This window comes from Protomyctophum bolini, assembly GCF_963924005.1.
Source record: "Protomyctophum bolini genome assembly, chromosome: 7".
Lineage (NCBI taxonomy): Eukaryota > Metazoa > Chordata > Actinopteri > Myctophiformes > Myctophidae > Protomyctophum > Protomyctophum bolini.
In genome coordinates this window covers 32567231-32582300 of record NC_137868.1, presented here as the reverse complement: position 1 = coordinate 32582300, position 15070 = coordinate 32567231, and the positions used below count along the sequence as shown (strand labels likewise).

At 41.6% G+C, this 15070-nt stretch overlaps 1 protein-coding gene across 1 annotated transcript in view; it reads left to right on the top strand.

Moving 5' to 3' along the window:
- osbpl10b (oxysterol binding protein-like 10b) overlaps positions 1–15070 on the top strand; it is a gene marked incomplete at its 5' end in the record, with an annotated part of 66512 nt that overhangs the window by 29161 nt on the left and 22281 nt on the right. Inside the window, one exon of the mRNA XM_080768729.1 lies at positions 360–487. Coding sequence (XP_080624855.1) covers positions 360–487 — 128 coding nt within the window. The remainder of the gene's footprint in view (positions 1–359; positions 488–15070) is intronic.

Genomic DNA, 15070 nt, shown 5'->3' with positions numbered 1-15070 from the left:
ACACTAACTGTTTCTACAGTAGGATTAAAATATCACATTCACATCCACATTCAGTTATTATGCTATGGTAAGGCTGGGAATCTGGGATGAACTTGTTTTTGTCAATTTTATCTTAAATAATAATCATAATGTATTTTATTTGTATTGTACTTTTCATTCACAGGGAATCTCAGAGTACTTTGATTTGCCTCGGTGTGTGAAATGTTTGTACAAATCTGCACAAACATGCAAAATTGGTAAAATCTGCTGTGTGTTCGGCTTCATTTTTACATATCCGGCGTTAAATGAACACTCCAGATATAACTATAGACAACTATGAAGGTATGTTGTTCCATTGTTGGGTTTGCTTCTCTCTCCAGATAGTCTCACTGGATGGCCCACATCTCCACCTGAGAAACAGACCAAAAACAGAGGAGTTTCACCTCTCTTGTCTACACCATCTCCTTCTTCCACACAAACACAGAAGGACCTGCATGCCAACAGTGAGGTAAACTGATTGATTAATTTTTTTTTATGGGAAATCGAGAGCAGAAAGGAGGCTATCTCCAGCTGGGGCGGATGTGACACCACGGTCAGTTACCCTGTAAGATAGTTTCATTGCCTTTATAATACACAACAAGGCGAATTAGAGATGGCTTGGGAGAACAGTTCAGTTTTTGGAACTATTAGCACCAGACATGCTTAAATAAAGCAGCATTATATCTGTGAGGTTTCTGAGTTGTGATGTGTCGTTCATAGCGTCTTGGAGTCAAAGCATGCTTAAGTCTGGACTGGGCGGCTCCTCTGTTGGATTCAGCCACCCTTCATTTATGACTTGCTTCCATTCCAAACTGTCCTCATTACATTCTCTGACCTTCACTGATGATGTAGTGTCAGCTGGTGAAGAGAAAGGGAAGCCTCAGCATGGAGGGTTACATAAATCTTTGCCTGACTAGAAAACTGTGGTTCCAGAGTGTGCTTGTCTGAGGAGTCAGATGTGTACCTCTGAATCGCATTGCAGGGGGCTATAGTGTAGGTCTGACCGTCTGAATGCGGATAGTGTGAATCCATTTATAAGTATGATGTAGTTTTTCATTTATAAGTATGATATAAATCAGGCAGCTGTACTGTAATTGCATTAGAGAGGAGAGTGGAAGAGAGTCTGGGTTGTAGGCCCTTGACAACGGCATTTCAAGACTTTTTACTCTACGTGAAAGTAGTTTAATCATTTGACAAGGCTCAATGGTTATAAGCCCAGCTTATTTCCTCCAAAACTATTGGAGCGGCCCAATTCTATATAGCCAGAGCCCTCCTTTGGGTCCTGACCCAGACTTTGTTCAACAATGTGGAGAGGAGAAAATAATGGTTAGGAAAGGAGAAACGAGGGTGGCACAGAGAGAAAGACCTGTCATGTTTAGCACAGAACGGTTAGAAGTTCCTTAATTAGCTCTTCGGCAGTTTGTTCCTCCTGGACCCTACTAAGTCATGCAGCAAAGTGTGTGTGTGTGTGTGTGTTTGTGTGTGTGTGTGTGTGTGTGTGTGTGTGTGTGTGTGTGTGTGTGTGTGTGTGTGTGTGTGTGTGTGTGTGTGTGTGTGTGTGTGTGTGTGTGTGTGTGTGTGTGTGTGTGTGCGTGCGTGTGCGTGTGCGTGTGTGTGTGTGTGTGTGTGTGTGTGTGCGCGTTCGCACGCTCAGCCACTGAATTTAACTTTTTTTAACTATTCTAGTCCTGCCCTTTCTAACTTTATAATTTTGTCTTCAGCTTCCCTCTGTCTTTTTTCCAGAGCGAATTGTTGCAAGTTCTGTTGTTGCAAGTTCATTTATGTGATCAACCTCAGATCGGTATAAACTATACGTTTATTATTATAAACCTTTATCTTTGGAGTTAAAGCCAGAGACTGATACAGAGGAGGGATAGTGAGTGTATCGGTAGAAGGAAGACCTAAGAGGAGATTTATGCATGTAGAGAAAGAGGTGATGAAGTTTGGTGTGAGAGAAGAGGATGTAGAGGACAGGGTGAGATGGAGGCAGATGATTAGCTGTGACGACCCCTGAAGGGAAAAGCCCAAAGGAAAAGAAGAAGAAGAAGATCTATCATGCACATTAACCACATTAACCCTAGCGATCCAATTCTGGGGCAAATATTTGGCAAGAAATAGCATAAATATCACAACACGTTGTGAGCTTGTGTATTCAGCAAAGATAGAGGAAAAAGTCATCAATATGATGTCATTGATATGAAGTTTTGTCTGTTCGCTCCAGTGAGCACACACTAGTTCTCTACACTACAGTCACTTTGTTGTCATCTAACTACTTCCACATACTTTGTGCTAGAAATCTAGTTCAAACTTCAACATGTTCAGTTTTATGCAGTTATTTATGCTTGTATTTTCATTTACATTTTTTTACTTTTTTAATATTATTTTGTTTTTGCAAGAGGAAGGGTCAGATCTTTCTAGGTTCCCTCAGAGGTCCTATCTGTGGTTGCTATAACAACACATTCAAACATCTGCCGCTTCCTGGGGCGGCATTTAATATACCATCACGGCGCCGGGCAAATGGACCATCTTGGTTGTCATTTTTGTAACGTTTTTCTTCATCTTTAATTATGTCACGATGAGTAGGGATGAGGACCCAAATGCAGGTGACAGGAGGCAGAACAGGAACTCACTCAACAGGGAACTACGAACAAACAAGAACATAATGCAAACACAGGACTTAAATACACACAGGATAACAGGGCACAGGTGGAACCAAAATACAATCAACACTAGGATAGGCTGGGGGACTAAAAGGACAATACAATACTACAAAATAAGATACACAAAACTAAGGCAACAACAGAGTAACAGAAAACCAAAGAGAAACAGTCAGAATACATGAGAAAATACATATAAATGACAGAAATACATTATAGTCCAAAATATAAATAAGGACAGTCAAAGTTCACGGTCCGAGAAGCAGACCGTGACAAATTATCAATTATCAATATGACATCATAGATTCTCTGGTAGAGATATACACTCTAGTCATTACTATAATACTGTGTGAAGTATTATATCGTTTCTGTTGGCCAGAAACCTCTTCTCCATATTTAAACTTTTTGTTTATGTTTTTCCGTAAATGCCCTACTTGATCATACTACAATGTCACACAAAAGCATCAACATTTGCAGATCCACAATCCACAGCTCACAGCGCAGTGTTAAAGTGTAAAGCGACACATTTTTGAGTTTGTATATCTGCTACTTATTTTATTTGAATCCTGAAAGGTAACAGCTTTGGACATATGAGGTTTCCACCCGACAGAGACAACACACATAATTATTGTTGAAGCCTCACTTATATTATCAGAGAACTATAGGGTTACAAAAGAGTAGCCTTAATATGTGTAATATACTTGTACATATAACATAATACTTTGCTTTTTTTTTTAAACAATAATAGTGCAGTTTATTTTTTATGTACACAGTAGTATAACAAAACAGTCAAGCATGTGTGGATACTAGTGAAATGTGCTGATCGTCCATTTACCGCTCCCTCTTTTCTCTCCACACCCTTTCCCTAATTTTCTGCCAGTGAGTCTCTCTCTCTCTCTCTCTCTCTCTCTCTCTCTTCTCTCTCTCTCTCTCTCTCTCTCTCTCTCTCTCTCTCTCTCTTCTCTTGTAATGAGCTCCATCAATCTGAGCCCTGATGGCTTGGGTGAAGTATTGATGCACGCTATGCCTCCCTGCCGCTCTCTCTCTCTCTCTCTCTCTCTCTCTCTCTCTCTCTCTCTCTCTCTCTCTCTCTCTCTCTCTTTTAGTCTGCCTCTTTGTAAAATTGAATTGAATTAAAGATGATGTGATTAAGATGATCTTATACAAGATGGTCTGCTCTTGCAATGCATTATAGCACACCCTGTGCAGGAAGTATTTCTAATGGGTCACCTTCACATTTTCTTTGTGAAATCTCCACGAGACACAGTCTCAATGTGTTTTTACTGGTTAAATAAAGGTTAAATAAAATAATAAAATAAAACATGCACGCACATGCGTGCGAACACACACACACACACACACACACACACACACACACACACACACACACACACACACACACACACACACACACACACACACACGTGCACACACATAATGACCTCATTCCCTCGACCACTGTGTGCAGGATTACACAACAATGGCCCTAATATTGGAATTTGTGTGTATCAAGAGAGTTCTGCCTTGGGGGCCATGCAACCAAGCACACCATTATCAACACATAGCACAAACGCACACACACACACACACACACACACACACACACATGCCTCACACGCATGCATGTGCACACACACGCAAGCACACACACACACACACACACACACACACGCACGCACGCACGCACGCACACACACACACACACACACACACACGTCACACACACAACATTGTTGTGACTGCATGGCATACATAACCAACATACTGTAGCAGGGGACAAAGGCTTGAAATTGTATAATGTAAGTGAGTGAGTGAGAGTGACTGTGTGTGCATGTGTGCGTGCGTTAGTGAGTTTAGCCCTGGTCATATACCACCCATGCTCAGTTATAGATGCAGAAACAGTTAGACAAAACATGTATAATGATTATTTTTATAGTGACCATTATTAATAAGTTCACTCAGTCAGTGTTAATTTTCCTTTTGTAACTCAGAGAGTGAACAAAAGTTTGAGTTAAATTAAACCACAATCCGGTAGTTATTTTAATGAACAAACTGTTAATACAGCCAATATTAATACAATATAACTAGCACATCTGCAGTGGTTGGAGGTGGTCAGGTCTCCCTACTTCTCCATTGAGGACATCTACTGGTTAACAAGTAGTTCTGCCTGAAGCTCCACTGCGTCTTGGTTGAGCAGCAGAAACTCATGCAGTGGACCCGGGTTTGAATGCCGGACGAAAAACATAAAGGTTACGGATTGCCGCTTTACCTCTAAAGGGCCTGGCCATTGTTATTGTGTTTTACCGCGCCGCGCCGCTCTGTGCTTGGCCCTTGGTAAAAAACAAACAGAGAAGACTATTAGATCATATCTGGATAGCCCTGTGAGTTCTCTGTGTGGAGGACAGGGGCACTAAAACACAGCTTGGCTGCAGCCCGCTGCATTAACCAAGCAGTAAATATCACTTAGGAAGACTAGGACTCTGCTTTACAAAGAAAAATGTGATGGTAAAGATGAAGAGAGAGTGAGCGAGAGGGTTTTAAATAAGAAAAAAAGAAAACAGCCACCCAGAAGAGAAAAGGCATAGAAAATCAAGAACAAGCTGAAATTGCATTTCCAGACACATTTTTGGCCATTCATGTTTGTATATTTTGAACTTCATGGGGAATATCATTTTTCCTATTGCGGGTGTTGTGCTCGTCTTAAATTTGATTTTTGCTGTAGCCTACTTTAATTAACCAAAATTGCATTTGTTAGACAAAACGCTGAGGTAAACCAAATTCAAACTGCTAGGCATTGAAGAGTGAAGTGTTTACAAGAGTTAAAGGTCGACTTTTTAGGCATTTAAATTACCAGCCTGGTATCAAGGTGTTGTAGCCTATATAAACCTTGTAGCCGAAACAAAACATTCCAGATAACCCAGAATGCTGTGTGAGTGCCATGCAATTACTCTCTCTCTTTCTCTATTTCTCTATTTCTCTCTCTCTCTCTCTCTCTCTCTCTCTCTCTCTCTCTCTCTCTCTCTCTCTCTCTCTCTCTCTCTCTCTCTCTCTCTCTCTCTCTCTCTCTCTCTCTCTCTCTCTCTCTCTCTCTCTCTCTGAATGATTGAACCAGCCTGTGTGGGGTCAGGCTGGGGTCAGGCAGTGTGTGTGTGTGTGTGTGTGTGTGTGTGTGTGTGACTGTGTGTGTGTGACTGTGTGTGTGTGTGTGTGTGTGTGTGTGTGTGTGTGTGTGTGAGAGAGTGTGTGAGTGAGTGAGATTGAGAGAGAGAGAGTGTGCGTGCGTACATTTCCTCCTTTTAGTGACTATATGGAAATATATCCACTGCATCTTACAATGAAGCTGTACCTGCTTTGAGGTTTCGTTTAAATTGTATTCCTGAGAGTACTTTTCGGTAGTCTATGGAGTTTTGCCCTGTTATTATGTAGGCTGGCTGTGTGTGTGTGTGTGTGTGTGTGTGTGTGTGTGTGTGTTCAGTACTCAGCACTAACAGCAGAGGGCGCCAAGTAACACATGGATGGATTGGATGGTCACAGAATACAATAGATCTGTGCTGCCTCATAGTAAGGAAGTCAATTTTCATTTATATTATATAGCACTTCTCACAGAGAAAACTCACAAAGTGCTTTACATGCAGAGAATAAAAACAAAAACAAGCAAATGGCGATAAGGCGGGATCAAGTAGGACGGCATAATCAATAAGAACAATATGCAGTCAGTTTTGATTGGAGGCGTTCTTGAAGACTCATACACTGACTTGGCAGTGCCCGGATTTGTGGACCTTGTGGTCCAAAGGCAATAGCTCTACCAACTGAGCTATCTGGACACAATCAGTTGTAAACAGCAAAACCATACAGTGTTTTACTAACAATCATGTGTGTCCTGGTTTTGGGTATCTAAAACAGATTGTTTTTTAGATGGTCTACACAGGGTGGACAAGGTCAGTTAGATATTTTGCTGCCTGACCATATAGAGCTCTATAGGTGAGCACTAGGACCTTAAAATGAACCCTGAACTGTACAGGAAGCCAGTGTAATTGGGCTAGGACTGGGGTGATGTGGCACCTTCTACTACTGGTCCTGGTTAGCAGTCTGGCTGCAGCATTTTGAATGACTCATGGTTGTTTTATTAAAGCAGGTGAAAAGTGAATTGCAGTAGTCCAAGTGTGACGAGACAAAGGCATGAATGATCATCTCTAATTCAGGCAAAGAGACCAGTGAGCGAAGTTTTGCAGTATTCCTAAGGTGGAAGAAACATGTACGAGTGACTTAATTTACACCCAGGTTTCTGAGGTTGGGACACACTTTGTCCTTGAGGGACCCAATACCTTAATAAATAATGCTGTCACTGGGGCAACAATAAGAACTTCAATTTTGGCCTCATTTAACTGGAGGTAGTTGTTTGACATCCAGGCCTTAATTGCGGACAGACACACAATGTTCAAATTAAAATCAGCAGGGCTCTTGCGAATAATAGAATATATATATATATATATATATATATATATATATATATATATAGAATAATATATTTGTATGTCGTCTGCATAAAAATGGTAGGACATGCCTTTAAAAGAGCTGATAAATGGCATATGGCTGACCTTGCCTGGTTGTAATAGTAGTACTAGTAACTAGTCTTTGAGCAAAATTTTAGCATGTGTACAACATGTATTTTTTGTGTAGCTGCTTCCTATACGCATAATATGTGTGTATATTAAACAAATATGACAGCTTGGTAATGGGATATGCTCCGTTGTCACAGATTCCACAATGCTGAGTATGACAGGGATGTTTTGACAGATTGTAAACAGACTTTTATTGTCAGAGGAGTGCAGGACAACACAGTGCTGCTGTCTGTCACTTAGAGGGGAGAGACAGAGAAAAAACATCTTTCAGTGGCATTTCTGAGACTGTCAGCTGTTCATACCACAGATGTCTGTTGCGGGGAGTCACTGGAGTGTGACAGAGTCAGCATTGGTTTGTTCTCTGGGGCTCTGTGTGTGTGTGTGTGCGTGTGTGTGTGTGTGTGTGTGTGTGTGTGTGTGTGTGTGTGTTTGTATTCTATATACTCTATGTACTCTATGTACATGCACTGTACTTGCCCTAGCCTCGACGACCTTACAGGTGTATGCATAGGCTCAACTTATTTAACGTAGATAGCATTTTATGTAGACATACTGTACCACTCTATAGTGTATACGAATAGTTTCATTATATAGATATTCCACTGTTAGGTTCTTAGCTTACATATAATTCATTAATCATTATTAATTAATAATAAGTCATGATTACTATTTTTATGTATTACCATGTTTTGTTCTTGCTTGCTGTAAATCGCTCTGGATTATGCCTACATTGTTACACTGCATACATACGTATGTATGTACATAAGGGTGACTTTTCACTGCAGTTTAGCGTGATGTATCACTGCGATGAAACACATGTACAGCTAAATACCGTCACATATTGAGAACGGATTCTATGGGTGAGGACATGATTTATCTCCATCATAATGCATGGGCAAACATCTCAGGACTGAAGAATATCATTCCTACGCTCTTAAAACTAGGCATAGACAGCTTTTTGACAATTAACTACTGCATATGCCAGTCAGAAGTTAAGACAAATGTTCCTACTTCCGTTTTCTGCAGTGTTCAATTGGTGTTGGGACGGATACTTTAAAGATGTCACGTGCACGTCGCTTAACACGGTAGCTTTTGTAAACTACGGTATGTTGATACGTTAACTTTAGGGTTGTTCTAAATCGATGCATGTGTGTGCCTGTGCTCCTACTGCGTGCAATGACCAATGCAACACTGGTTCTCTGAGATGTTGATCAACCCCTCCACAGATGGAGTCATGGTGCTCGAGTAACTGCTATGATTTTCCATGGAAGAAGCTGTACTTTCTTGTTCGTCAATAGGCCTACGTATGTCTATTACACCTCGTCTGGGTCTGACAATTTTAAATTTGTTTTACCAATGGAGAACCTAGAGATCTTAAATGTTCTTAGTTTTGGTTAGAGCCGTAAGCTATGTGTTTACCAGACCCTATAGCCTCAACATTAGGAAAAATACAAATGAATGAATGAAAATGTGTGGTATTCTCCTTTAAAGCAAATCAGTCGGCATGAATCACTGAACTGTATAACACAAGCGAGTGAGCAGGGAGCAGGTGTGCTCTACATATGAGCTGCATTCAATAGGGCTGGGTTTGAAACATTCATATGGGACGTATACAGCACACAGAACAGCTTGTATAGAACGTAGAGTGTGCGCTCTTTCTCGACTGTATTCGCCCTCTAGGTTGGAGGGCAGGACAGTAAATGGCATTTTCTATTAGATGCGCAAATGGTGGAAAAAGTACTCACAGGCTTTAAGTAAATGTATCAATACAGCAATGTAGAAATACTCTGTTTCAAGTAAAAGTCCAGAATTCAAATTTGACTGGTATTGGTATCAAAATGTACTTGCATTCATCATGCAAAATGTCCCATTTCATTAGAAGGTTAAATTAGATTAGAAGGAAAATTCCTGAAAATTGGAAATACTCCAGAAAAGTACAAAAAGAATACCACAAAATTGTACATGAGTAACAGTACCGCTGTGTGCAATTTATGGTTTTGCAAGGTGTTGGCTTCACTTTTCAGGCCAGAAGCTTCTCACATTTTCGTTGTGCGTCACCATCGCGTGGAGTATCAGCAATACACCTGACCTGACCAGTGATCAATACAATGACAATGTTGTAGTTTTCATCCAGACAGTTACAACAGACCAGCTGAAAGCCTCGCTGAAGCCAACATGACCACATTGTGGGCAGGTGGCTCACTTATATTAAACCCATTCTCAATTTACAAGCCTGACTGGCTTTTTAACAAGGATACTTTTGGTCACAAGTACACCTTAAGCCCTCGGGACACGTACAAACAAGCTTTCTGTGCTGAGAATGAACATGCTGCCCTCTCTTCCTGGTATGAATTGAGTACATGGAATATTCCATCTCTTCCTGCGTAAGCATTCTCATTAACTTCTTCCCTGAGGACCGCCTACTTCATTAATTATTCACTAGAACGGTGCTTTTAAAACACTCTGGTTTCCTTTACTCTCTAACCTCCTCTGCACGCACACACACGCACACACACACACACACACACACACACACACACACACACACACACACTGCACTGCACTGCACGCAGCGCTGCTTTGTTCGGCACCAAAAGACAATGTGAATTCTACTGTGAAGAGTTAGCCTCATGCTGTTGCTGGTACGTGCATGAGCCCATAAAAATGCACGCTGTCACGCGCACGCGCGCACACACACACACACACACACACACACACACACACACACACACACAAAACAGCTCTGAATTCCCGTTTGGGCTGATTTGATTTAGAGCACAAATCTATTGTGGTTTAGTGTTTCATTCATTGTAACTGAAAGTTTACAACACACACACACACACACACACACACACACACACACACACACACACACCGGGAGGAGGATTGATGTACAAGTACATTCCTGCTCAGTGTCAAACAGTGAGGCGTTGGGTACTATTATATGGCCAGGGATTGAACCCAGACCTGGCAGACACTGTAACCACAAGGCCACTGAGCTGGTGCAGGGAGGGGATTATAATGGAGGATTACTGGATTGATTGAAGTCTCTCATCTTCCTTTGTTTCTCTCCTCCATCCCACTTCACTCTGCACATCTATCCATCTCTACTTAACCATGTAACCCTATGACTGGAGTCCCCCAGGGCTCTGTACTAGGCACCTTCATTTTACCCTTCTCTCTTGGCCAAAAATAGACGATCTGCTAAATCACAACGTGCTGTGTTGTGAGCTTGTAGATTTGCAATTGTTGCCGAATGTTACAGTAGCCCCACCGCTAGCGTTCATGTGATTTCCTATACAGGCAGAAGTTCTTGAACACGTACAGTTTCAGCTGGGACCCAAATGGATTACAGTTGGACCTCAGCACCCACGTCTGAGTGTGAAGCTGTGAGGAGTACTCAGTCAATTCCAGTGGTGGAAAAAGTACTCACATTTTGTACTTGAGTAAAAGTAGAAATACTAGACTGTTACAAAGTCCGGAATTCAAAATTTACTTGAGTAAAAGTGCAAAAGTATTGGTAATAAAATACCAAATACCAAAAGTAGAAAGTCTGAAAATCTTTTGAAAATAGACGATCTATCATCTACAAACTCACAATGCGTCGCATCACCACACATTGTGAGCTTGAGGATCCGAATTGAGACATTTGATATTCATTTTAGCCGCCCCCTTCAACCCCACTTCAAACTCCATTTTAACCATGATAGATTCATCGAAAACACCCAAAACCTTTTTCTGGTGACTGCATATGTTGTCCTTGAGGGGCCCGTGTTTTTTCATTTACTATTTTCATTTATTTTTATACTTCTTTTGGAAAAGGGAGTGGTGGAGAATAAAAACTCTTTACAAATTATTAAAAAGAATTGAAGACTGTAAATGGAAGAAACACGGCACCCCCACATATTAGAAGGACAATATAGATCTAGATATATCAAAAATCACACCCGTGTGAAGTGAGGGACGCTCATTGTACATCATCATGACGTACACTATGACATCATCAGACACTATGATGGAAAATTGTCCATTCATTGTCAATGAGAATTTAATGTTTGTATATGACAAAGTTTGTGAACATACAGTACACTAAAAGCTGGATATAGAAGGGGCTAGCGTCCCTCAAAAATAGATGAACATTCTGCTATGTAATGTAGAGCGAATTATATAAGGTTTAAGACAAGTGGTTAAAGTCTGTGGCCATCTGCACATATGGACTGACTGGGATTAACATAATGCACAAGCTATTAATAGATATGGAGATCCCTACTGTATAAGTGTTCAATGCTGACACAGTTCAATGCTAGTCCCCACTCTGACTTTTTAATGCTCAGGGTTCCTGCTTCTCAGCCAGAGCTATGAACAGAGCTATAAGACATAAGGTGTGCATGAGCATACAGTAGAAGCAGATATACTGTACATGAGATGCTATGGACGTTAGTTAAGGATATGGACCGTTAGTTCACCGTTATTTCATCGATATTGGCTCAGGCTGATATTTCACAGATATTGACGCAATAATTATGTAAAAAAACAAAAAAATCAGCAATGAGCTCAATATAAATATAATAATGTACAATATATTGTACACATTATATAGACACATTTTGCTGGGGCCCCCCTCGAATCCCCCCAAGGACCCCACATTGGGAACCACTACTGTAGCTTATTGCCAACGCAGTGAGCACTTACTATGAGACCTAGCAGATCATGTCTGTCTGTGTGTGTGTGTGTGTGTGTGTGTGTGTGTGTGTGTGTGTGTGTGTGTGTGTGTGTGTGTGTGTGTGTGTGTGTGTGTGTGTGTGTGTGTGTGTGTGTGTGTCTGTGTCTGTCCCGCTGTTACGTCACCATGACTCAGCCATAACCATATAAGGAGTCCCCAAAGAAGCTATACGTCCAAAACCCAAATATGTACGAGCTGCGTTCGCTTCCCGCGTTTGCGCGTCTTACTTGTATATCTGTATCTAGCTTCCAGTGGTGGAAAGTAACTAAGTACATGTTCGCAATTAATACTCACATTGAGTCAAATACTGTAAAATGTTGAGGTACTTTTACTTTGCTTGTGTATACTTTTTATTTTTTTTATGTATGTTTTTCAATAGCCTACTTCTACTCCACTTCGTAACATCTCAGATGCAAATATTGTACTTTGTACTCCACTGCAATTTGTTGAAAACTTTGTATTTTACAGATACACTATTATACTATTATACATTATACATGTATTCGATACTATTTTCAAAAGATTTTGAGTATTTACATAATTTGTAACAAAGGACTTTTACTTGTAACTATTCCTACATTTCAGTGTTGCTGCTACTTTTACTTAAGTCATACTACTTTCCCCAACACTTGCTAACTTCTGGACTAAACATGTCACTTACTGTAGATGCACGCACGCACACACGCACACCTCATACATTACTGGGTGGTGTCTGTCCAGTAATTGTTGATGCCATTTGTTGTCTAGGCCTGACAGTAATGAGCAGAGGGTTTGAGTCTATTTGTTGTCTAAGCCTGACAGTAATGAGCAGAGGGTTTGAGTCTGGACAGTAACGAGCAGAGGGTTTGAGTCTAAGCCTGACAGTAATGAGCAGAGGGTTTGAGTCTATTTGTTGTCTAGGCCTGACAGTAATGAGCAGAGGGTTTGAGTCTATTTGTTGTCTAAGCCTGACAGTAATGAGCAGAGGGTTTGAGTCTGGACAGTAACGAGCAGAGGGTTTGAGTCTAAGCCTGACAGTAATGAGCAGAGGGTTTGAGTCTGGACAGTAACGAGCAGAGGGTTTGAGTCTAAGCCTGACAGTAATGAGCAGAGGGTTTGAGTCTGGACAGTAACGAGCAGAGGGTTTGAGTCTAAGCCTGACAGTAATGAGCAGAGGGTTTGAGTCTGGACAGTAACGAGCAGAGGGTTTGAGTCTAAGCCTGACAGTAATGAGCAGAGGGTTTGAGTCTAAGCCTGACAGTAATGAGCAGAGGGTTTGAGTCTAAGCCTGACAGTAATGAGCAGAGGGTTTGAGTCTGTTTGTTGTCTAAGCCTGACAGTAATGAGCAGAGGGTTTGAGTCTAAGCCTGACAGTAATGAGCAGAGGGTTTGAGTCTGGACAGGGTCATGGTTATCAGTTTACACTGGTGTGTAAACAACAAGACTTGGGGGGGGGGGGGGGGGGGGGGGATTTGGAGTTACAGCACATCACAGAATCCTTTTCTTTGTGTTGTATTGTAAGTGTAAAGGCCCTTAGTAATTCTGAACATTGTTGTACACATTTCATATTACCTGTTGTGAGTCTGAGTGCCTTTTATACCCACATACAGTATGGAGATCTCTGTTCTTCATTTTGTCCCTTTTTTTGCCCATAAATGGAGATCCCTGATGTCATCAGTATATGCCCAATGCCCATATATGGAGATGCTCATATTTGGGCATATCGGTTGGATTGACGGTTCTGGACAACCAGTTCTTCATATGTGCTTATAATATGGGCATACTGTATCAGGCTTGTTTATGGTTATGTCTGAGTCACAGTGGCATGCTTATTGCGAACGCAGTGATTGCGAACGCAGTGAGCACTTACTATGAGACCTAGCAGATCATGTCTGTCTGTGTGTCTGTGTGTGTGTGTGTGTGTGTGTGTGTGTGTGTGTGTGTGTGTGTGTGTGTGTGTGTGTGTGTGTGTGTGTGTGTGTGTGTGTGTGTGTGTGTGTGTGTGTGTGTGTCTGTCCCGCTATACGTCCAAATATGGAGTGTGTTGCATCAGCATATATATATGGGCACAAAAGGGGCCAGGTCCACATATACAGTAACAGCGGGACAGACACACACACACAGACAGACAGACAGACAGACAGACATGATCTGCAGGGTCTCAGCTGCGTTCGCTTCCCGCGTTTGCGCGTCTTACTGGTACAGTATAGTATATGGGCATATCAGGTTTGTTTATGGTTATGTGTGAGGCATAGTGACATGCCACTTTCAGGTTCATAGTAAATCGTTGAAAAACACTTCTGGAGCCTGGACCATGTGGTGCTCCTGGCGTTCAGGAGAACTATAGTCTGCACACATCCATTCACACTTTTTACACCATGTTTATTTCAGCCAGTCTTCTTAAATTATTAATTGTGTACTTGTGTCTATTCTCATTTACGCTGCATGTGGTTATGGCACAATGAAAAGGTCATACTGTACAGCTATTAGTGCACATCCCCAGTTAACGCATTTAATATGAGTGATTAAGCATAAAGCGAGAATAATAGAATGATCCTTTAAAACAAGTGCAAACCGAAGCACAAAAGCTAGCAAAGCCAAATGAAGAATTGCGCGCATGTGGCAAAAGTGCAGGGAGAATAAAAGCATTCTAAACGCCGCACCGAGCTCTCATCTGCATACTGGAGTATGTTATTCCACGGTGGTAATTAAACAGTGTCATCTGCATACGGAAGACGAAGGCCAAAGGAGCAATGGATGGATGGGGGATGGAAACAGACTCGGAGGGAGTATAGAATCAAATACAGTGATAGAGAAGGACAGAGTAAAAAGGATTGGAAGAAGTACAGTATACAGTGAGTACATGTAATGGGGATGGGGGGAGGGGAGGGAAGGGAAGGGAAAGAGGGAGAGAGAAATGGAGGGATAGAGCACGAGAAATGAAATAGAGTGAAGGAAGGAGGGCACGAGGACTGAAAGCGAAGGGGTGGGGTGGGGGGTGGTGGTGAGGAGAGTCGAGGGGAGGGATTAAACGTAGGCAGTGTCAATGAAGCTGGGTGGGCTGCTGATAC